The sequence below is a fragment of the Oryctolagus cuniculus genome, chromosome 1, assembly GCF_051225735.1.
Source record: "Oryctolagus cuniculus isolate XC-2025 breed Fujian yellow rabbit chromosome 1, ASM5122573v1, whole genome shotgun sequence".
Lineage (NCBI taxonomy): Eukaryota > Metazoa > Chordata > Mammalia > Lagomorpha > Leporidae > Oryctolagus > Oryctolagus cuniculus.
Window position 1 is genome coordinate 237644359 of NC_142867.1, and position 20642 is coordinate 237665000.

Sequence of the window (20642 nt, forward strand, 5' to 3'; positions counted from 1 at the left end):
GCCAGAGCCCAGGCGCCCTGCACTGCACCGTGGGCGTCTCAGCACCAGGCCCAGCGCCCGCCTGGTGGCTCATGGCTCTCCTCTCTCTGCGCTGGTTTTCCTGAGAGTCGGCGTTTGGCTCTGCTGTTTCTGCCCAGCTCGGGGGGGGGGGGGGGGGCCGGGCTTGCTCCCGCCCTGCTGCCCCCCAGGGCGGTGGTGGAGGCGGCTGCCTCTGTCTCTGCTCCCAGGAAGGGGACAGGAGGAGCAGGCGAGGCCCCCACAGCCTCACCCAGCCCTGCTGTGCCCCCCTTCAGGGCCAGGGCTCCTCTGCCATGAAGCCAAGTCCTCTGTGAGGAGGCCCGAGGCTGGTGGCTCAGGACAGGGCCACCCAGGGGTGTGGCCAGCACCAGGGACTGACGAGCTGCCAGCCCCGGCTGACCCAGGCTGGGCTCCGGGAAGAGGACGGTGCTCACCTGGGCCTCCGGGGGCTTCACGGGCCCCAGCCCCTCCAGCTTCCACACTGCATCCGCAACCCCCCACCCCTCACACCCGTACGGCCAGGCCCCACACAGAGGGGACTTGAGTGTCAAGTGGATGCTGGGGGGAGGGGCTATGCCACCAGAGCCCAGAGAACTGGGCTGCAGGGAGCTGGGGCCACGCCAGGGCCAAGGCGGACCCCCAGCCCAGGGTCAACCCAAGCCCAGGGGACGCAGGGTGGTGGGAGGCCCAGTGGCCGGTGAGCAGGGTGGAGGGGAGGCAGGTGGGGGGTCCCGGGAGACAGCTGTGTCCAGGACACAGGAGGCTGGGGGATGACAGTGGTCAGGGTGCCGAGCTGTCCCTGTGAGTGGACCTTGGGCATTGCAGGGTGCGGCGACCAACCCCACTGTCCGTCCCCATGGCCTGCATGTCCCAGACACCAGGGGATCTCAGGCCAGGCGGTGGACCCCGGAAGGGCGGGCCAGGCTCCAGACCCCTGCCTGAGCCGCCACGGACCTCGCGCGGCTGCTGTCCTCCCCAGGCCAGGAGCTGTGTGTCCTGGGCCTGGTGCTATACGAGGCCCAGACCTCTGAGGGCAGGCACCGAGCGGACTGTGCCCGGCCTCTGTGGGCTCCAGGGGCCGGCCTGGGGCCCTTTCATTGGGAACGACCTCTCACAGTCACCCGGCTCCCCCAGTCCTCCGAGGACCAGCAGGCAGCTGTGCTGCCGTGGGCCTTGTCCCAGCGTCCAGCCGGTCCCCACCCCCGGCAGCCAGGCCCTCGCCCTGCCCGAGGCGCACGGGGCTCGGGGGGCGTCCTCCACACCCGCCCCAGCCCATCTCATAGATCCCTGCAGGAGGGCCAGCACAGACCTCACACGTGCTCGGCAGGGTCTGGCAGCCACTCAGCCCTCCCTGCGCCTGGCGGAAGATGAAAGAGCAGCCTCGTGGACGCCACGCGTGCCGCAAACCGGCCAGCGCCCGTCCACCTGCTGGGGACCGGCGAGGGCGGGGCTGGCGGCTGAGGGCCTGCACGTGGGTCGGGCCGGGCCCCGGGGGACACCGACCACTCACCCCTCGGGTCTCTGGCCCTGGCCCCTGGCGAGGTGGAGGGCTTGGGGACTGGAACAGAGCAGGATGGACTGGGGGCTCGGCCGTGGACTGCCGGGGGGCGGGGGACACAGCTGAGGGGCCAGGTCTGTCCCAAGAGCCAGGGTGGGTTGTGACATGGAATCTTCTAGAGCTTCCAACACCAGCAGCGCAGGAGACGGCCCCTGGGGGGAGGTCTCCCCAGGCGGAAGGGTGCAGGGCTCAGCTGGAGGAGAGGTAGGGCCCCAGTGGGGACTGACGCCCACGGCCTGCTCCCCGCGTTGCTCTGCCTGCTGCACCCTAAAGGGGACCCCCCGAGACCCCCGCCAGCCCGCCTCACAGTGCCTCGGGCTGCTCCGGGCAGGGCTGATGGGGGGCCGGGCTGCCCCTCCCTCTGCACAGCCACCTGACTCTGGGCCCCTCCCCCACACCTGCCTCTGCCCAGCACCAGTGGCAGCAAGAGCCCCAGGCCGGTGCTGACGCTAAGGCAGCAGGGCCTGGACCCCCCCCCCACGGGAAGGGATGGGGCCCCAGACCCAGGGGCGGGGTGGGGGAAAGACGCAGCCCCTCCCCTGGGTGCTCCTGGGTGCTCCTGACAGCCTGGTCGGTGCAGCCCTGGAACATGGCCTGTGAGAGACACCCCCTCCAGCCCCGCACGGCCCACCCTCGGCTGCTCCGACAGCCACCCAGCAGGGCCAGCCCAGGTGACAGGGTGGGGCCGGGTCCACGGGGTGCTGCGCCCCGCCCCCCCCCATCTGGGTCCCACTCAAGGGAGGGCAGCGGGGGGGGGGGCAGGCATGCAGGCCACTCCCCATCACCGCCCTTCAAGACCACCCTGTAGGCCGCACGTGGGCCTCTGTTCCGGACTCTGGGGCTCCCGGTGCAGGGCCCTGCCCACCCCCGCGCTCCCTCCCGCAGCCCGGCCCCCCCCCCCCCCCCCCGGCCTGGCTCTGCGGAGCCTCTTGCATAAGCGCCCGTGCGGGGGCAGAGGCTGCAGCTGCCTCCCCGCCCCCACCAGCATCACGAGCCCGCAGTGGGCTGTCCTTGCGCCCTGGGCGGCCGCCAAGCCTGGCCCATAAATAGGGGTCTGCTGCGCGCCCTCCGCTCCGCTGTCCACCTCCCTAGCTCTGCCTACTGGGCTCCGAGCGATGGCCGCTTCCCGAGGGCTGTGGATGGGGCTGGTGCTGCTGGGAGTCCTGGGGGTCCTGCAGACCCGCGCCCAGGACCCGGTCTCTGTGCAGCCCGAATTCCAACAGGACAAGGTGAGGGGCGCCCCGCCCCGCCCCGCCCCGCGGCAGGACAGGGGCCTGTCCGGCGAAGGGGCGCTTTGGGCGGCGCGGGGCTGAGCCAGGCACCGGGCCCCGCTGGCCAGGACAACCGGCGTTTCGCCGGGAAAGACGGCGGCGCGGCGCGGCGGGAGGCACCTGCTCCCACGCGGCAAGTCCGTGCGGGCGCCGGCGCCCGAGCGCTGTCCACGCACGGCGCACAAGCCCTAGGACGCGGCGCGGAGCCGCGCGGGCGCCGGGATGGCTCCCGCAGCAGCGTGTGCGCGAGCGCGCGCGCCCCGCCCCGGCGGCCTGTCGACCCCCGCGGTTGGCCGAGGGGAGCCGAAGACCCGCCCCGCACCCCTCCCGGAGCGAGCCGCCCTCTGCAGTCCGCGCCGCCCGCGTGCCGCGCGGGACGGATGGGGGCGTGGCGCGGCAGCCACGAGGGTGGGGCCGAAAGGGGGAGGGGCGGGGTCCCCCCTCTCGGGGTCGGCCCGTAGGGTCCTGGCCGAGACCAAGGGTCGTTCGCCGCAGTTCCTGGGGCGCTGGTTCACCGCGGGCCTCGCCTCCAACTCGAGCTGGTTCCGCGAGAAGAAGGCGGCGCTGTCCATGTGCCGGTCCACGGTGGCCCCCACGGAAGAGGGGGCGCTCAACATCACCTCCACCTTCCTCAGGTGGGACAGAGGGCGGTGGGCTTGCGGGACCCAGAGCCCCGCGCGCCGCTCCCTGACCCCGAGGGTGACCTGCCCGCAGGAAAAACCAGTGCGAGACGCGGACTCTGCTGCTGCAGCCCGCGGGGCGCCCCGGCCGCTACACCTACACCAGTCCCCGTGAGTGGGCCCCACCCGATCTGCCTGGGAGTGGCACCCGTCCGGAGTGACGCGGGCTCCTGCCCAGAGACAGCTGGGGTGGGGGCGCTGCTCGGCACCGGGGTGAGGGCTCCCAGGCCAGGCCTGCCCCTGACGGCCACACCTGTGGGTGTGGGCGTGGGGGCAGAGGGACTCCCCCTAGGGGGCTGGAACCTCTCTAGACCCCACTGCAGCTCTGCCAGGCACCACCCCTGCCCCCGTGGCGGGGGGCACGCGCAGCCCCCACGTCCCCTCCACACCTCACCTCCACACAGCGTCCATCCCTGGGGTGGGCTCCCCTCCAGGGGTCTGGCCAGCAGCGCTGTGGCCACACTGGACCCCGGATTCTCCTCTGGCTGGGGGCGCGGGCATCCAGGCTGTGCAGATGGGAAACGGGGAGCTGGCTGGTGGGCAGACGGACAGAGAGCAGCCAGACCCCTCCCGCGGCACAGCCCACAGAAGGTGCCCCTTCCCCCAAGGCGGGAGGCGGGGCCCCCAACAAGGTGGTCTCTCGGTCCCCAGACTGGGGCAGCACCTACTCTGTCTGGGTTGTGGACACCGACTACAAGGAGTTCGCTCTGCTGTACAGTGAGGGTGCCAAGGGCCCGGGCCAGGACTTCCGCATGGCCACTCTCTACAGTAGGTGCCCTGCCCAGCACCGCCTGGCCCCGGGGTGGCGAGGGACGCAGGGCTGGCCCTGAGGGCAGTGCCAGGCGGCTCCCAGGCCCTGGGCGCGCTGAGGCCGGCTCCCTGTCCGCCTGCCGCAGGCCGCAGCCAGACCCCCGGGGCTGAGCTGAAGCAGAAGTTCATGGCGTTCTGCAAGGCCCAGGGCTTCACGGAGGACATCGTTGTCTTCCTGCCCCGGAACGGTGAGGGCGCCTGGTCCAGGGGCGGCCACTGAGGTCAGACAGGAGAGGGCGCTGGGGAGGGGCTGACTGCCTGCAGCCCCCTCACTGGGACCCCTGCCCACACTGGGGCCAGGCCCCAGAGTACAGGACCCCCCCCCCGCACGTGGTGAGAGGTGGGGTCACCCTTGGGGAACACAGGGGCACTGGCCCAGCAGGTGGCGGGCAGCTGAGGTGGAGAAAGGTGGCCCCTGTGTGAGCAGGGTCTGGGGCGGGAGGGCAGGGGCGGGCTGCCGGAGGCTGCAGTTTGGGGCTCCTGGAGGGGGAGCTCCTGCAGGGGGTTGGCCCCGCCTGGGCGCTGACCACGCCCCTGCCCCTTTCTTGGCAGATAAATGCATGGAGGAGCAGGACTAGGTGAGGCCGGCTCGCCCGGGCACTCCGCACCCCGCCCCACCACGCCTTCCAGAGAAGACCTGGGCCCCCAAGGAGGACGGGGGGGGGCGGGTGTGGAGCCTGGCCGGGGGGAGGGGGTCCCCAGGCTGGGGGAGGGCCTCCATCAGCAGGGACCGTCCTGGACGAAGGGAGGGGTGCGATGAGCAGGGGAGGTCAGAGGACTCCCCCTGGGGGAGACCCCTGCTGCAAGTCGGGGCTGGGGGCTGATGGGTCCTGCTCTGCCCACCAGGAGACCCCAGCCCTCCGGACTTCCCTGGAGACTCCAGCCCTGCGTCCTTCCCCAAGCACTTCTGCCCCCTGGGCTGTTCCTGGGCTCAGAAATAAACTCCAAGCAAAGTCAGAAGCCTGGCTCCTGCCTGTCTGTCGCCGCCCTGGGCCTGGCTCCAGCCACCTGGACCCCACCCCCAGCACACACACACCCGCCTCTCTGTAGTCATCCACGGGGCGGGGCGGGCAGGGGACCCTGCAGTGTCTGCTCCCGGTAGGGCCGCCAGTCAGGACCCCTGAGGGGACGTGCCCGGCAGCCCCCCTCAGGCTGCCCGCTGCGCCCCGGCCCCCCTGGGCGCTGGGTCCTGCCTCTCAGCTCCTAATCCCTGTAGGCAGCTGCCCCAACCCTGCACAGGAGCCGCGGACCGGATAGGGTTTGCAAGTGTGGGATTAGCACGCTCAGAGTGGGCAGATAAGGGTCTAGGGCACAGAAAGGCACACTGTTTGGAGAGGCAGGTGTGTCCACCCCTCCCGGGACAGACTCGCTGGGCCACTCCGGCCTGGGTCTCCAGAGCGCACAGCCCTGCCCCCCCGGAGCGCTGGCACCAAAGCCACACGAGGCCCACCTAACTGTAATCCCAGCCTCCAGCTGGCCCCAGATGCCCGGCCGCAGTGGCCTTCCCCAGGCCTCCGTCCCGGTGCTGCTGGGTCACGGTGTGCAGGACCCCACCCCCACCCGCCCACAAGGCCTGAGGTGAAGGTGACCTCAGTGGTCTTCCTGGAAGAGGCAGCTGTGCCTGAGCTGAGAGTGGGGGCCGACATCCCAGGGGGCTGGGGGAGGCCGGGGAGGCGAGGGCAGCCCCCAGCCCAGAGCCCGAGAGAGCCCCAGGCAAAGTGCAGCGGAACAGGTGGAGCCTGGGCCGGGCCAAGGGTGCTGCAGGGTGCAACTCGATCGGCACCTATCGCAGTGGGCTGGGACCCCGCCGGCTGGCCTGCCAGCCGCCCCGGGGCATCTCAGGGGCATAAAGGCCTCCGCGGGGCGGCCACCGCAGCGCTCCTGCCCCTTGCCATGGCGCTGCAGGCTCTGCTGCTTGGCTCCCTCCTGGCCCTGCTCGGGGCATCCCTGGGACAGGCCCAGGTGCCCATACAGGCCAACTTCGATGCCAGCCAGGTGCGTCCCGGTCTGCCGGCCCCTGTGCCGGGACAGCCTCCTCCCACTTCTTGTTCCTCATCCAGGCTCAGCTGGGGCTGGGGGCATGGAAGAGACCCCCCCAGGAGCCCCACTCCACAGCTGGTCCCCACCACTCCTAGGGCCTGCCACTGCCACAAGCAGCTGCCCCCGGCCCCAACCCCAGGTCAGGGTTGATGGGGAGGAAGTGACAGCTCCGCTCAGTGGGGGGCCTCCTCCCAGCCTCCCTCCCCCGCCCGCAGTTCCAGGGCACCTGGTACATGGTGGGGGCCGCATCCAATGACCAGAGCTTCCAGGACAGCAAGGACGACATGAAGATGCCCGTGGTCTTGGTGACCCCCTTGGCCAATGGCGACCTGGCCCTGAAGTTCGGGTACCCCCTGTAAGTGACCTGGGCCTCAGCTGGGACAGGGGCCGGTGTGAGAGCAGCGCCACAGGCTGTGAAGGGCCCAGGAGTCAGTGTGTGGTCCCCTGTGCACCTGTGTGGTGCCCTGTGCACCTGTGTGGTCCCCTGCGCACCTGTGTGTGGTCCCCTGTGCACCTATGTGTGGTCTCCTGTGCACCTGTGTGGTGCCCTGTGCCCCTGTGTGTGGTCCCCTGTGCACCTGTGTGTGGTCTCCTGTGCACCTGTGTGGTGCCCTGTGCCCCTGTGTGTGGTCCCCTGTGCACCTGTGTGGTCCCCTGTGCCCCTGTGTGTGGTCCCCTGTGCACCTGTGTGGTCCCCTGTGCACCTGTGTGTGGTCCCCTGTGCACCTGTGTGTGGTGCCCTGTGCACCTGTGTGTGGGGGGAGACCCTGTGCCCTCTGGCCCTGTGCACCCCTCCAGGTGGCTGTGGCCCTGGGAGTAGGGGAGCAGGGGCTGCAGCTCAGGGTTTGGGGTCCTCCTCCCCAGGCCCGATGGCGGGTGTCAAAAGCTGGAGGCGACCTTCACCAAGGGTGCCGTGGCCGGGCAGTTCAGCAACCCAGGTGAGGGTGCCCCAGGTGGGGGAGGGGGGCGGCTGGGGCTGCGGGGCCAGGGTGTGCGGTTTCCCGGCGCGGGGCAGCCGGCTCGCTCTCTCCGCAGCCATGGGCCAGACCGACATCCGCGTGGCCTTCACCGACTACCTGAACTTCGCCGTGCTGTACCTGGAGACCCGCCGGGGGGACACGCGCAACGTCTGGCTGCAGCTCTACGGTGGGCGCCGCCCCGGCCCAGCGTCCCCTCCCCGCCGTTCCCGCCCCTCCTCCTCCCCCGCCCCTGGCGCTTACCCGCACCCCACCCCGACCCCCAGCCCGCGCCCCGGAGCTGTTCCCCGAAGGCGCGCAGAAGCTGAAGCTGCTGGGCCCCCAGGTGGGCCTGAACCCCAGCCAGGGCGCCCTGCTGCCCAAGACCGGTGAGCGCCGCCTCCCCACCCCCTCCGGGGCGGGGGCCCTCTGACCCAGACCGGAAGAGCCCGCCTGGGAGGGGTCACCCAGCCAGCCGCGGGGGGGGGTGCCGGGTGGGCGACGGTCCCTCAGGGAGGGTCGGGAGGGGCCCCGCCCGCGGGAAGGGCTCCAGGCCGCCCCTCACGCCGCTCTCTCCCGCAGACCAGTGCGCCGGTGCCCTCGCCCAGGTGCGTGCGCGCGGCCGCGGCGGGGGCGGGGCGGGGGGCCTCCCGCTCTGGCGGTCACCGTAACGCCCCCGCCCTTGTTTTACAGTGAGGCCCCCTCCCCGAAGGCCGTGCGGCTCCCCTGCCCCAAGCAAAATAAATGTCTCCGAAGCCAGCCAGCGGCGCCGTGCGTTTGTGGGGGGCCGGGCCCGGACCCCGACGCTCCCTAAGACCACGCAGGGCTGGGCGGGGACCCCCCAGGGCCGCTCCGGGAGGGGCTGAGGCTCCTGCGGACTGGCGGGGATCCCGGCACAGGTGCCCGCCGCGCGCCGCGACCCCCGGGCTCCTCCCGCACTGCACCCCGGGGCTCCCTGGCCCCTAGCTCCGGGAGCCTCCTCGCCCCATTACCTGCGGCCGCCCAGCCCACCGGGCAGCTGCAGCGACCGACTGGAGACCCCGGCCCAGGCCCCGCCCGCCATGGGGCCAGGGGAGGGGGTGGATGATGCCGCAGAGAGCCCCCCGGGGGGGGAGCAGGCCCTGGACTGTGGCTGTCCGCCCTGGGGGGGGGCTGTCGCTCCTCCGTGGCCTGGGGGTCCCCGGGGCTCAGGTGGGAATTTTTCAGGAATGATGGGTGCCAGGTGGGCCTTTGTGAGAGGTTAAGGAGCCCCCGGTCCCCCCCCACCCCGCCCCAGCTTCCTGCTAAGGCACCTGGGTCCCTGCCTCCAGGCGGGAGACCCGGATGGAGTCCTGGGCTCCCAGCATTTGGGGAACGGACGAGTGGATGGGGGAGTTCTCTGTCTCTCTCCTTTTCAATTTAATACATAAATAAATCATAATTGGGGCAGGCGGTTGGCCCAGTGGTTACGCCTGCGTCCATCCCACATCAGGGAGCCCGGGTTCAAGTCCCAGATCCCCCAGATTCCAGCCCACTGCTCATGCACCCTGGGAGGCGGCAGAAGATGGCCCCGTGCTGGGCCCCTGCACCTGCGTGGGAGGCAGATGGAGCTCCTGGCTTCAGCCTGGCCCAGCCCACGCTGTGCAGGCATTTGGAGACTGAATCAGCAGACAGAGCACTCTCTTCCTCTCTCTCTCTCTGCCTCTCAAATAAAAATAAGTAGGAGTCTGCGCAGTGGCGTAGCAGCTAAAACTGCTGCCTGTGATGTGGCATCCCACACGGGCGCCGGTTCGAGTCCTGGCTGCTCCACTTCCCATCGCGCTCTCTGCTGTGGCCTGGGAGAGCAGTGGAGGATGCCCGAGTGCTTGGGCCCTGCATCTGCGTGGGAGGCCAGGATGCAGCTCCTGGCTCCTGGCTTTGGATCGGTGCAGCTCTGGCCGTTGTGGCCATTTGGGGAGGGACCCAGCAGATGGAAGACCCCTCTCCCCCCTTGCCTCTCTGTAACTCTTCCTTTCAAATATGGAAAATAAATCTTCCAAAGAAAAGTGTAAACAGAAGCAGCCGTGTCCCCTCAGACGTGCCTTCCGTGAGGGGGTCCAGCTGGACTGACCGGTCACAGAGACAAGGCCTCCCCTGAGTTCCGGGGGCCCCGGCAGCCGCGGCACGCCTGCCCCACCACCTGCACGCTGGCCTCGAGGCTAGGAGCCCCCACAAGGCCAAGCTCCTGCCGGCGCCTGCCCTGGGCCCCCTGAAGGCTGGCAGACCCGGAGAGGAGAGCCGGCCCCACACTGCGTCTCCTAGCGCCTGGCCAGGGGACAGCACCTGCCTGGGGGGCACCCGCTGAGAGGCGCTGGGTGGGTGGCTGGGGAGGTCTGCTCGTCGCTGCTCATCTCCCACAGGCACCGGGAGACGCAGGGGCGCCCAGGGCAGCAGAGGGGACTCCAGGGTGTGCTGCCGGCCTCAGAGCAGCACACCTCTCCCTCTCCCTCTTCCCTCTCCCTCCCTGCTGCAGCCCAGGATTCCCGCCCCCTGCACCACCCCGCGCTGGCCACACGGGGGCGGCCTTCAGCACCCCCCTCCCCCCAGCCTGGAGAATGGGCGCTGGGCCCTGCCCCCTCCGGGTCCCATCTCACTGACACGACAGCACCCGACCCACAAGGCCCTCCCTGGCCGTCCGTCCACCTGGCTCCAGCCGCCCTGCAGTCCTGTCCACGACAGGGCCTCTGTGCCTCTGCCGCCACCGTCCGGCCGACTCCCCTCGAGGCCCTGGCCACCGCCTAGCTCGCAGCTGCCCTTTCGGGCTGCCTTCCTCCCTGCCTGGGTGCGAGGTCAGCCCTGTGTCCTGCCCGGCCCGTCCTGCTGCCCCTCAGGACCCTGCCCCATCAAATAAAGGTGCCCTGAGGTGGCGAGGCGCTGGTTCCTGGGGGTGCGGGCGCAGGGGGTCAGGGAGCCCCCTGGGGCCTGCACTCTGGGCGCGGGTGGGGCCCCTGAATCTCAACAGGTGCAGCCGGCTCCCTAGAGGCCATCTCGGACGAGGCCCCTCTCCAACCACAGAACACTCCAGCTTCCAGGGCTGAGGGGCTGCGGCTCGGCCCCCACATCCTACCTGGAACCATGACCCAGGCCTTGAGCTCTGGGCCTGGAGGGCCCATGTTTAGGCAGCCAGAGTGCTGGCGCCATTACTGGCCCCTGGAGAGGCCCCCCCGCACCCCCCCGTGGTCTTGGCCAGCTCCCCTCCCCCTTTTCCACTCTCCCACATGCAGGGTCTGCTCCTGGGCCACCCCCCACCCCAAGCTGTGCCCCAGCCCCGGGCCTCACCCCCAGCTCTGCCCCAGCCCTGGGCCTCCCTCCCCCCCCCCCAGCTGTGCCCCAGCCCTGGGCCTCCCTCCACCTCCCCCCCAGCTCTGCCCCAGCCCTGGGCCACCTCCCACCCCAAGCTGTGCCCCAGCCCCAGCCCTGGGCCTCCCTCCCCCCCAGCTGTGCCCCAGCCCCAGCCCTGGGCCTCCCCCCCCCCCTGTTACCCAGCCCCAGCCCTGGGCCTCCCCCCCCCCCACTGTTACCCAGCCCCAGCCCCGGCCTCCCTCCCCCCCAGCTGTGCCCCAGCCCTGGGCCTCCCTCCCCCCCAGCTGTGCCCCAGCCCCAGCCCCGGGCCTCCCTCCCCCCCAGCTGTGCCCCTGCCCTGGGCCTCCCACCCCCCCCAGGCTGTGCCCCAGCCCCTGCCCTGGGCCTCCCTCCCCCCCCCAGCTGTGCCCCAGCCCCAGCCCTGGGCCTCCCTCACCCCCAGCTCTGCCCCAGCCCCAGTCCTGGGCCTCCCTCCCCCCCAGCTGTGCCCCAGCCCTGGGCCTCCCTCCCCCCCCCCCAGCTGTGCCCCAGCCCCAGTCCTGGGCCTCCCTCCACCTCCCCCCCAGCTCTGCCCCAGCCCCAGCAGCCCCCCCCCCACTGTTCTCCCTCCGTCCACCCCTGCAGCCGGGTCCAGCTCCCTGGTGCCCAGTGTGGGCCGCCCACGCTGAGTCAGGGGGCCAGGCCCACTCCAACCCGCAACAGCTCCACAATATTTTTTAAGTTTTGTATTTATTTATTTAACAGGGTGGGGGAGAAACCTCCCACCTGCTGGTTCGCTCCCCAGTTGCCCACAGCAGCAGCCGGGGCCTCCACCCACGGTGACCGTTAGCAGGAGCTGGGCCCCGGGGGGCAGCCGGGAGCGGGCAGGGTCCCTCGGGCTGCGCAGCAACGCCTGCCCCGTGCGCCCCGGTGCGCCGGTCACCACGCCCGCACGCAGCGGCTGAGAACAGCAAGCCGGCGCCGCGGGAGTCACCGCGTCCCACACCGCAGCGCAGAGCAGGCGCAGCCCGCGCCTCGTTCCCGCTACCCGCGGTGCAGACCCGGGCGGCGGCAGCGCTGGGCCCGGCTCCCTCACTGCAGGCCGCGGTCAGCAAACAGACCCAGAGGGGCCAGCCCCGGGGGCCCGGGCAGCCCGAGCCCCCTGCCCGCCACCCCGCCCAAGGCTCGCCGCGCAGGTGCGCGCTCGGTCCCGCCCCGCCGGAGACCGCGAGCCTCGCCTCTCCGCACCGGAAGCGTGGCCGGCGGGGCTACTGCGCCTGCGTCGTGCGGCTGGGCTCCGAGTCCTCGAAGGCTCCGCCCCGGGCAGGCCCCGCCCCGCGCAGGCGCCCTAGGCCCGCAGCGCGGCCCGCGGCTTCCGAGCTGCCATGGTGCCGCCGCCGCTGTGCACGCTGCCGCCGGGCCCGGGGCCGCCCCGCTTCGTGTGCTGGTGCGAGGGCCAGGAGGGCGGGGACGAGGACGGCTTCACCCTCTGGTGAGTGGGGGGCTCCCGGGCGAGGGGCGGTGCGGGGAGCCCCGGGGACGGGCGGCCGCGTTGACAGCCCCTCTCGCCGCAGCGTGACGGACGGCGCGCGGCTCTGGAGCACCTGCTGGACGCCGGGCGGCCTGGCGGCCCTCGTGGGTACAGGGGCCCAGGCGGGGAGGGGGACCCCGGCCTGCCGGCCTGCCTGGCCTGGCACCCCAGGTGACTCGGGCTGGGTTCGGAGGGGCCCTGGTGACAAGGCTCTGTGCCCGTAGAAGGCGCGCTTGGGGCTGAGCGCGGCGGAGGACCTCGGCGCCCGGTTCAGGTGAGCCCGGTGCTGGGCAGGCGTGGGCGGGGGGGGGCGGGCCTGGCGTGGACGCAGCCGGACGCTCTGTCTCCCAGGGCAGCCTGCCAGCAGCAAGCCGTGACCGTGACCCTGCAGGAGGAGGCGGCATCCCTGACGCTCCCCGGGGCGCCCTCCGCCCTGGCCTTTGAGCTCTCGGAGGTAGCCGGCCCAGAGGCAGCCCCCAGGCTGCAGGCGCTGACCCTGGGCCTGGCAGAGCGGGTGTGCAGCCTGGAGCGGCGGCTGGCAGGTGGGGACCCTCGTCACCCCCCGTAGGGGTCCCGTAGGTGCCGGTCCCCTGGCAGCTCCCGTAGTGACTCTGGTCCCCTCCCTCAGCCGCGGAGGAGTCGACCCCCAGCCCTAGGAAGAGCCCCCGGCCGGCGGGGCCTCAGCTCTTCCTACCAGGTGAGGCGTCGCCTGGGAAGTGGGTTGGGGCTGGAGCGGGCCGGGCGCAGGTCCGCGGAGAGGCCCCGGTATCGGGAACGGGCTGTTGCCCGGGTGCTGCTGGGTCCAGGATCCCCTGTCCCGTTTCCCCCTAGATCTGGATCCCCAGCGAGGTGGCCCTGGACAGGGAGTCCGCAGACGGTGTCCAGGGGAGTCCCTCATCAACCCCGGCTTCAAGAGGTACCTGCCCACCCCCACCCTCCCCGCGCCCACGGTCCGGCCCAGCCGCTGCCTCCTCACCCCCTCTTCTCTCCCAGTAAGAAACCGGCCGGCGGTGTTGACTTTGACGAAGCCTGAAGTGACAGCGAAGTGTGGCTGTGCTTGGAGTCTGCCTGGGGGGTGGGCACCACCCTGGGAGCCCCCGCCACCCCCGGCCCATCCTGCTGCCCCTCAGGACCCTGCCCCATCAAATAAAGGTGCCCTGAGGTGGCGAGGCGCTGGTTCCTGGGGGTGCTGGCGCAGGGGGTCAGGGAGCCCCCTGGGGCCTGCACTCTGGGCGCGGGTGGGGCCCCTGGATCTCAACAGGTGCAGCCGGCTCCCTAGAGGAGGCGCCGCCCATGTGGCCCTGCAGGTGGTGGAGCCACCTCACACCCACCTGGTCCTCCCTCCCTGGCCAGCCCAGGTGCCGGGACGGCACAGCCAGGGCTCCCCACGGCTCGGAGCTCTGCTCTCAGCCTCCCAGGCCCCGCCCAGCAGAACATGGCCCCCCCACCCATAGGAGAATGCTCGCAGGAGGATGTGCTGAGCACACACGTGTTTGGAGGGCCATGGTGGGGCGGGGCAGCATCTGCACTGTGACCACCATGGGGGAGGGGATGGGGGAGGGGTCCGGGCCTGCAGCCTGGGCCTGGGGAGGAATGCGGGCCCCACCCCTCGGCCGCCCCGCCCCGGCCTGACTGGTTTGGGAGCCCAGTCCAGTCCCCCTGTGCTGGTGGCGCACTCATCTGGGCCGGAGCGCTGCCCTCGAGCTCCTGGGGTGGCAGCAATGGCCGAGGGTGGGACACCTGCCCCCCCCCCAGCTTCTGGGGCAGAGAGGCCTTCATGGGGCGGGGTGGGGCAGGGGGCTAGCGGGGGTGCACGGCCGGCCGGTAGGCCGCCAGGATCTCGGCGCGGTGCGGGCAGGTGTACTTGAACTCCTTCTCCTGCTGCGCGTTGTCCAGGTAGCGGCGCACGCCCCGCAGCTCCGCGGGGATGGGCGCTTGGCGGAAGTGCGCGCATACGGCCTGCGGGTGGGTGCAGGGTGTGGTCAGAGCCTCTCCACGACCCGCGCCCGCCTCCCCGCCCGCCCTGGTCCCGGCTGCGGGCCCGGGCCGCTCACGTCCACGATGTGTAGCTTGGGCAGCAGGCCGCAGTCGGCCAGCGTGAGCTGGTCGCCGTCCAGGAAGCGGCGGCGCGATTCGCGCAGCTGCGGCTCCCGCGCCAGCTCGTGCTCCAGGGGCGCGCGCAGGTAGCCGTCCAGCCTGGCCAGAGCGCGCAGCAGCTGCTGGTACAGGGCTGCGGGCGCGGGCGCGGTGGGTGAGGGCCGGCCCGGGGCGCGCCCCGCCCTCGCCCGGCCCCCGGCCCGCCTCACCTGCGTCGTGCGCGGGCACCGGGTTCTTGATGAAGGCGGAGAACTTGTGGAAGACGTCGTTACCCGCCGTGCTGGACTCCCCGTACCGCGGCGCCAGGCTGGGGAAGCTGCGGGCGTGGGGGGAACTCGGCTGACTCCCGCACGCCGCCCCAGGCGCCCTTCCCGCCCGGGCCTCGCGCGCCCCGCTCGGCGCTCACTCGGGCGGCCCCAGCGTCCGCTCCAGGAACTCCTCGATCTGCAGCGTGTCGGTCTTGGCGTCCCCGTCGTGCAACAGAACGGGCAGCTGCGAGCCTGGCGCGAAGTCCTTGAGGACGTCCATCGACCTGCGGGGCGGGGGGGAGGGGGGGGAGAGGCTGGCCGAGGGGCGCGCAGGGGGTCGGGCGGGCCTGCTGTGCGGCGGGGCTCACCTCCGCGTGTCCACCGTGGTGAGCGTGAAAGGCACCCCTTTCAGGAGCAGGACCATGAAGAGCCGCTGGCAGGACGGGCAGTGGCCGACGCTCTCGCCGTCCTCGCTCGCCTGGGTGGGTGGGGCACAGCCAGCCGGGCTGGGAGCAGACCCAGGAATCTGCCGCCCGGCTGGGCGGGAGCCCGGGAGCCCGGCCCGGCTCTCCAAGTGTCAGCTGAGGGCCCTTGACTCGGTCCCTGTGAGGTGGGGGTCAGTCCAGGGCACCCCTGGAAGGGGAGGCGGGTGCCAGCCTCGGGGAACCTGGGCAGGGCCAGAGGCTGGCGGCAAGGGTGAGGGGGACCCGGCCGGCTGTTTCCTAGGTGATTCACCCGGCAAACTGGGCACTGGGCTGGGCGCGCGCACGCTGGCTCCCGGATCCTGAGCTCGGGGAGGGGACAGGGCCTGACAGCCCCCACTCAGATCTGGGTGTGACCCCTGCTCCTGCCCAGGCCCGGTGACCCCAGGGTCCCGCCAGGCCTTCCCACAAAGGGGCCTAGCTCGAGGACCAAGGGTGGGAGTGGGACCGGGGCCACCCAGACTGCCTAGGGCTGCCTCCGCCCCCATGTGGCTCCCCTTCCCCCAGCCTCTGTGGGGTGCCCTGAACCCATGGTAGGAGCAGGGGCTCAGGCGGTGCTGGGGAGACCCAGCCCTCAGCAAGCTCCGCGCCCCCCCCAGCCCCCCAGCCCACCTTGACAAACAGCTGCAGCTTGGAGGTTTCGGCCATGGTGGAGCCGGGGCTTGGGGCACAGGGTGGGGCCCGCAGCTCTTTAAGGCCGCCTGGCCGCCCCGCCCTCCCCGCTCCTCGGCCCGCCCCCTGCAGCCACCTAGGCAGGCCGTGCCAGTGGCGCAGAGCTGGCCACCTGGGGGACGTGAGGCCAGGCCAGGCTGGCTGGGGGGGGGGTGCCAGTGTGCTGGAGGGGGTGGGAGAGCCCACCAGCCACAGGCGTGCTGGGGGCGGGGCCGAGCCAGCCTGGGGGCGGCTCTGGGTCAGGGCTGTTGCCTCTCTTGCAGCAGCACCCCCGTGTTGGGACCCCCAGCCCAGCGGGGTGGGGTGGGAGAAACGGCGGCCCTGGCCTCCATCTCCGTCTCCGTCTCCCGGGAGCCAGGAGCTCCCTTGCAGGAGACGCCCTCCCAGGACTGGGCTCCCCGGCTGGGCCCTCCCTGCTCGGGGTGGAGCTGCATTCCAGGCGTGCCCTGCTGGGCCGGGGAACCTGGCTTGGGTGTTCCCCCAGAGGGGGCCGAGGCAGGCGTCTCACTCTCAGCCTCGGAAAAGCAGCGCCAGGGAGTGGAAGCCCTACCCTTGGTGCGTGTGGCCCTGGGCTGGACTACAAGGACCGGGGAGGTGGGAGGCCTGCAGGTGCCCGCCTGCCCGCCGGCCCAGCCTCCAGCTCAGCTGCTGGCACCTGCTGTGAGCTCCCCGGGGAGGCGCGGTGCAACCCAGTGGCCAGCGTAGGACCGGCCCGGCTGCCTTCCCCTCCCTCGGGCGCTGTGGTGCCGGGCTGTCGGGGACAGTGTGGCCCAGGTGGCGCCACTCCCACCCACTCAGCCACCAGCCTGCTTGCCAGGGAACGGTCCCCGGCAGGGCCCCTGTGGCTGTCCCAGGTGGCCCACGCCCCAGCACCCGTCATCTGACCCCATGCTGGCCAGGGCTCCTGGGCACAGGCAGAGGAGGGTCTCGGAAGCCGCCGTGTGGGGCTCCAGCATCCTTTGAGCCCCGAGTTCCCCTGCCCCTCTGTTGTCCCCTTCCACTCCCAGGGCCGGTCTTTGGGGTGGCCAGGGGCTCTCCCCTGGAGAAGCCCTCGCACACCTGCCGGTGGTCCCCATGTCCACGCCTCTGTGCAGGCGCCCTCACAGCTCCCTAAGCAAAACCATGAGGTGGACAGGATAGGGAGGGAGCAGGCGCATCGCTGCCCCGGCGCTGTCAGCTGTGCAGTGCTGTCCACCCGGCTGGGACCGCAGTGTCCTTCAGAGGTGGTCAGGTTAGCCTGTGAGGGCTGACCCAGTGACGGGGCCCTCCAGGCGCAGGGGTTTGCACACAGGCGCAGGGGCAGGCGTCCGTGCAGCGAGGGTGCTGTGTGAGCAGGGGCGAGTCTCCCTCCCGGCCCTCGGAAGGACCCAGCGCTGCCCCCCAGCACCGCCCCACCACAGATCTCTGCTGTTTCAGGCTCCAGACTGTGGGGCGGGGGCGGGGCAGGAAGACGGAGGCACCATCGTGAGCCAGTGGAATCCGCAGACAGTGACCATCCAAAGGCGGCCCCTGCTCCATGGCGGATGAGCCACCCTGCCTGGACCACGGCCCTAAGGGGAGCCGGAGCGGGCAGGCACTGAGGCTCGGCAGAGCTCCACTTCCCGTCCAGCTCTCTGCTACGGCCTGGCAAAGCAGGAGGGTGGCCCAGGTGCTGCGGCTCCTGCGCCCGCGTGGGAGACCCGGATACGGCTCCTGGCCCAGGCCGGGCCATTGCAGCCATCTGGGGAGCGACCCGGGGGATGGATGAGCTCTCCCTCCCTCTGTCGCTCTTTCAAACAAATCAGTCTTCAAAGAGGAAAAAGGGGAGGAGGACCAGAGCTCGGGTCCATGTCCACATCCCTCACCGGGGGGGGGGGGGGGGGGGCTTGCAGGAGCGGCTCAGGCCGAGGAGACTCCGCGGCACGGCTGCAGTGCCGGCCCCACCCTTCTGGTCAGTGCTGCTGTCCCCAGTCACCTTGTGCAGCAGGTGCATGGCTGACCCCAGGTGTGGGTCAGTGTGGGGACAAGGTCCCAGCAGCCCCGGCCCTGCCTGCACGGCTCCCTGGGCTCTGCCCCAGGCCCTCCTGCCTGCCCAGGGGCTCCGGCGTCCAGACAGGCAGCAACCAGGCGAGATGGAATGCAGGCGGGCACAGCCCCCCCCACTCAGCCCCCGGGGGGTAACCTGCCCCTGTGGGGCCCCAGGGAATGTCGGGGCGACTGCCTTGGGCTCCACACCTGGGCCCTGGCAGAGCTGCTGCCCTGTGCGGCTCACTGGGGGACAGCCAGCCCCTGGCAGGCAAGCACATGGACACCCAGGGCTTTTCTGTTTATTTATTGAAAACAAACATCTGTGCGCTATGTACAGGTCCAGCTCCCAGGTGGGGGAGGTCGGCAGGGGCCAAGCTGGGGGAGCGGAGGCAGGAGGAAGGGCTGGGGCAGGGCCTGGGCCCCCACCTGTTCGGAGGGGGCAGCTTCTCCACACTGCTCCACCTGCCCTGCCCCGCCCCACCCCACCCCCCAGGGCAGCCACCTGCAGAGCAGGGCCAGGTGAGACCACCCAGCCTGAGCGAGGCCCGGCCCCACCCCTCCGCCAGGGTCAGAGAAGCCGGTAAAGGTTGGGGAGCGCCCGGAGCAGCCCAGGTCACCCCAGGGCGGTGGGCAGAGCTGGGTGGGCGGGCAAGGGGCCAGGCCGGACCCCAAGGCTTTAAGGCAAAGCGGGGTGAGGGTGTGCGCAGCCCGGGGCCGGGCCAGCCTTTGGCACAAGTGGGCAAGGGCCACAGTGACCACAGGACAGGGCCGAGGACGGTGCTGGGCTGGAGGACAGGAAGAGGCCCTTAGTCCTAAGCCTCCGCCCCCAGGCCCTGGCAGGTGGCACGGGGACACGGATGTCCTCACCGTGCGTCCCTGTCCCAGCTCCAGGTGGTCAGCAGAGCGTGTCCGTGTTGAAGGAGAGCTGAGCCTGGCGGGAACAGACAGGCCGGCCTTGTGGGGACTGCCCCTGCCTGGACCCCGCCTCTGGCCTCCCCCAGGGCCACTGCGTCCCAGGCCCTGTCCCTGCCGCCCCCACGCTGTCTCCCCGTCTACTCGACCCCTGGACCTCAGCACGGCAGGCGCCCCTCTGGCTCCCCCTCCCCGACGCCCCGGGCGGCCCGCCCGCTCACCCGCTCCTCCTCGAAGCTGATGAGGCCCTCGTCCTCCGTGTCCAGGTCCTCCGGCTCGTCGGCCGCCAGCGCCCGGAGCTCCGTGGGGGCCGGCCGGGGCCGCAGCAGGCTGAGCAGGCGGCCGAGCGGGGACTGCAGGGCCGAGGGCGGCTCCATCTCCTGCTCCAGGCTGTCGCTCTGCTTCTTGGCGAAGTTCACGAACACCTGCAGGCAGGGCGGGGCGGGGCGGGGCGGTGGGCGCGCGGGCCGGGCGGGCGGCGGCGGCGGCGGGCAGGGCCAGGCGAGCACTCACGTTGTCCAGGGTGGTCTGGCTGACCGAGTAGTCCTCGATGCCCAGCACGCCGACTACCTGCTCCATCTTGCTGAACACCTGGGCCAGCGAGATGTGCTCGGACTTGAGCTGGTACTGCACCTTCGTGTGGTGTCGCTCCTGGGCAGCGGCCGGCAGTCAGAGGGGCGGCGCGGGGCGGGGCCCGGGCCCGCCCCGCCCCGCCCCGAGCCCCGCCCCGCCCCGAGCCCCGCCCACCTTGAGCATGGCCTCCGGGAAGTTGCGGGTGAAGAACCGCACCACCTCCTTCACGTTCTGGCTGCTCTTGGTCCGGACGGTGATCATGTAGCCGTCTCCAAAGCTGGCGGCACAGGTTGGAGGCCGGGGCCCTGTGCCGCCAGCAGACCCCCCCCCCCCCCCCGCGCCCGGCGCTGCCGACCCCGCCCCGCCCCCAGACCCCCGCCGGGCCCGCAGACCCCGCCCCGCCCACCAGCATACCCCCGCAGGCCCGCAGACCCCGCCCCAGCACCGCCCCGCCCCCGCCGGGCCCGCAGACCCCGCCCCACCCACCAGCATACCCGCGCCGGCCCGCAGACCCCGCCCCGCCCCGCCCCACCCACCAGCATACCCCCCCCGCAGGCCCGCAGACCCCGCCCCAGCGCCGCCCCGCCCCGCCCCCAGACCCCCGCCGGGCCCGCAGACCCCGCCCCGCCCCCCCGCGGCCCGCAGACCCAGCGCCGCCCCCAGACCCCCGCCGGCCCCGCCCCGCCCCGCCCCCCGCGGCCCGCAGACCCCGCCCCGCCCACCAGCATATCCCCGCAGGCCCGCAGACCCCGCCCCAGCGCCGCCCCGCCCCGCCCCCAGACCCCCGCCGGCCCCGCCCCGCCCCGCCCCCGCCGGGCCCGCAGACCCCGCCCCGCCCCGCCCCCCGCGGCCCGCAGGCCCCGCCCCGCCCCGCCCCCGCCGCGGCTCACCGGTTCTTCAGGTGCTGGATGCTGCCTAGGCAGCGCAGCCGACCGTTCACCATGATGGCCAGGCGCGTGCACAGGGCCTCGCACTCCTCCATGCTGGGGGCGGAGACACGGGCTGGCACGCGGGCCCTGGGGGCGGGGCGCGGCGGCCGGGGGCGAGCTCACCTGTGGGACGTGAGCACCACGGAGCGGCCCGTCTTGATGAGGTCCAGAATGAGGTTCCAGAGGAAGCGCCGGGCCTTGGGGTCCATGCCTGTGGTGGGCTCATCCTGGGGGTGGGCAGCGGGCTCAGCCGCTGCCAGGCTCCCGCACGGGCCCTGCCAGGCCAGCGCTGGCTGGGGCCCAGGAAAAGGGCAGTGGGCGGGGGACCAAACCCCCGTGCTATGGGGCTCCCCAGGAAGGTGAAGGCGGGGACCCCTCCCGGGGGCTCCCCAGGAAGATGAAGGCGGGGACCCTCCCTGGGGGCTCCCCAGGAAGATGCAGGCGGGGACCCTCCCCGGGGGAACACCAGGAAGGTGAAGGCAGGGGACCCTCCCCGGGGGCTCCCCAGGAAGATGAAGGCGGGGGACCCTCCCGGGGGCTCCCCAGGAAGATGAAGGC

At 72.2% G+C, this 20642-nt stretch overlaps 5 protein-coding genes across 16 annotated transcripts in view; 3 read left to right on the plus strand and 2 right to left on the minus strand.

The window, feature by feature from the left end:
• The first annotated feature begins 2662 nt into the window (after positions 1-2662).
• On the plus strand, positions 2663-5291 carry PTGDS (prostaglandin D2 synthase). The gene is given in 7 exon segments (NM_001082708.1): positions 2663-2805; positions 3343-3482; positions 3562-3638; positions 4179-4295; positions 4424-4525; positions 4890-4915; positions 5184-5291. Coding segments are annotated over 6 exon segments (576 nt in total). The 5' UTR covers positions 2663-2691; the 3' UTR covers positions 5184-5291.
• Positions 5292-5433: 142 nt separating this feature from the next.
• Positions 5434-9363, plus strand: LCNL1 (lipocalin like 1). Of its 3 annotated transcripts, XM_051831082.3 has the most exons (6): positions 5434-6732; positions 7242-7315; positions 7413-7523; positions 7621-7722; positions 7916-7941; positions 8027-8163. In XM_051831082.3, exons 1-6 carry the CDS (start codon positions 6611-6613, stop codon positions 8027-8029), a joined length of 438 nt encoding a protein of 145 aa, XP_051687042.3. In that variant the 5' UTR covers positions 5434-6610; the 3' UTR covers positions 8030-8163. The 3 variants fall into 3 exon arrangements, with proteins under 3 accessions (XP_051687042.3, XP_051687041.3, XP_089179052.1); XM_051831081.3 differs by lacking the exon at positions 7916-7941 and having other exon boundaries at positions 8027-9363; XM_089322926.1 differs by lacking the exons at positions 7916-7941; positions 8027-8163 and having other exon boundaries at positions 7621-7904.
• Positions 9364-11363: 2000 nt separating this feature from the next.
• PAXX (PAXX non-homologous end joining factor) lies at positions 11364-13618 on the plus strand. 10 transcript variants are annotated; one of them, XR_016226990.1, is made up of 7 exons: positions 11365-12125; positions 12208-12268; positions 12392-12438; positions 12521-12706; positions 12793-12861; positions 12996-13080; positions 13158-13331. XR_016226990.1 is itself a non-coding variant. In XM_051831085.3 (7 exons), the coding sequence occupies exons 1-7, from the start codon at positions 12019-12021 to the stop codon at positions 13195-13197; spliced, it is 603 nt and encodes a 200-aa protein (XP_051687045.1). In that variant the 5' UTR covers positions 11372-12018; the 3' UTR covers positions 13198-13331. The 10 variants fall into 10 exon arrangements, 5 of the variants coding, with proteins under 5 accessions (XP_069922904.1, XP_089179017.1, XP_089179044.1 ...); XR_016226985.1 differs by having other exon boundaries at positions 11367-12125; positions 12208-12272; positions 12516-12706; XR_016226989.1 differs by having other exon boundaries at positions 11367-12125; positions 12389-12438.
• Positions 13619-13964: 346 nt separating this feature from the next.
• CLIC3 (CLIC family member 3) lies at positions 13965-16002 on the minus strand. Its single transcript, XM_051831083.3, has 6 exons — positions 15604-16002; positions 14878-14987; positions 14668-14793; positions 14471-14577; positions 14219-14394; positions 13965-14123 (listed from the first exon to the last, which is right to left on the minus strand). Exons 1-6 carry the CDS (start codon positions 15637-15639, stop codon positions 13965-13967), a joined length of 714 nt encoding a protein of 237 aa, XP_051687043.1. The 5' UTR covers positions 15640-16002.
• Positions 16003-17959: 1957 nt separating this feature from the next.
• ABCA2 (ATP binding cassette subfamily A member 2) overlaps positions 17960-20642 on the minus strand; it is a 21800-nt gene continuing 19117 nt past the window's right edge. Inside the window, 6 exon segments of the mRNA XM_070066814.2 lie at positions 17960-18601; positions 18804-19007; positions 19096-19233; positions 19330-19432; positions 20046-20138; positions 20208-20311. Of these exon segments, the coding sequence (XP_069922915.2) occupies positions 18566-18601; positions 18804-19007; positions 19096-19233; positions 19330-19432; positions 20046-20138; positions 20208-20311 (678 nt within the window). The 3' untranslated portion in view covers positions 17960-18565.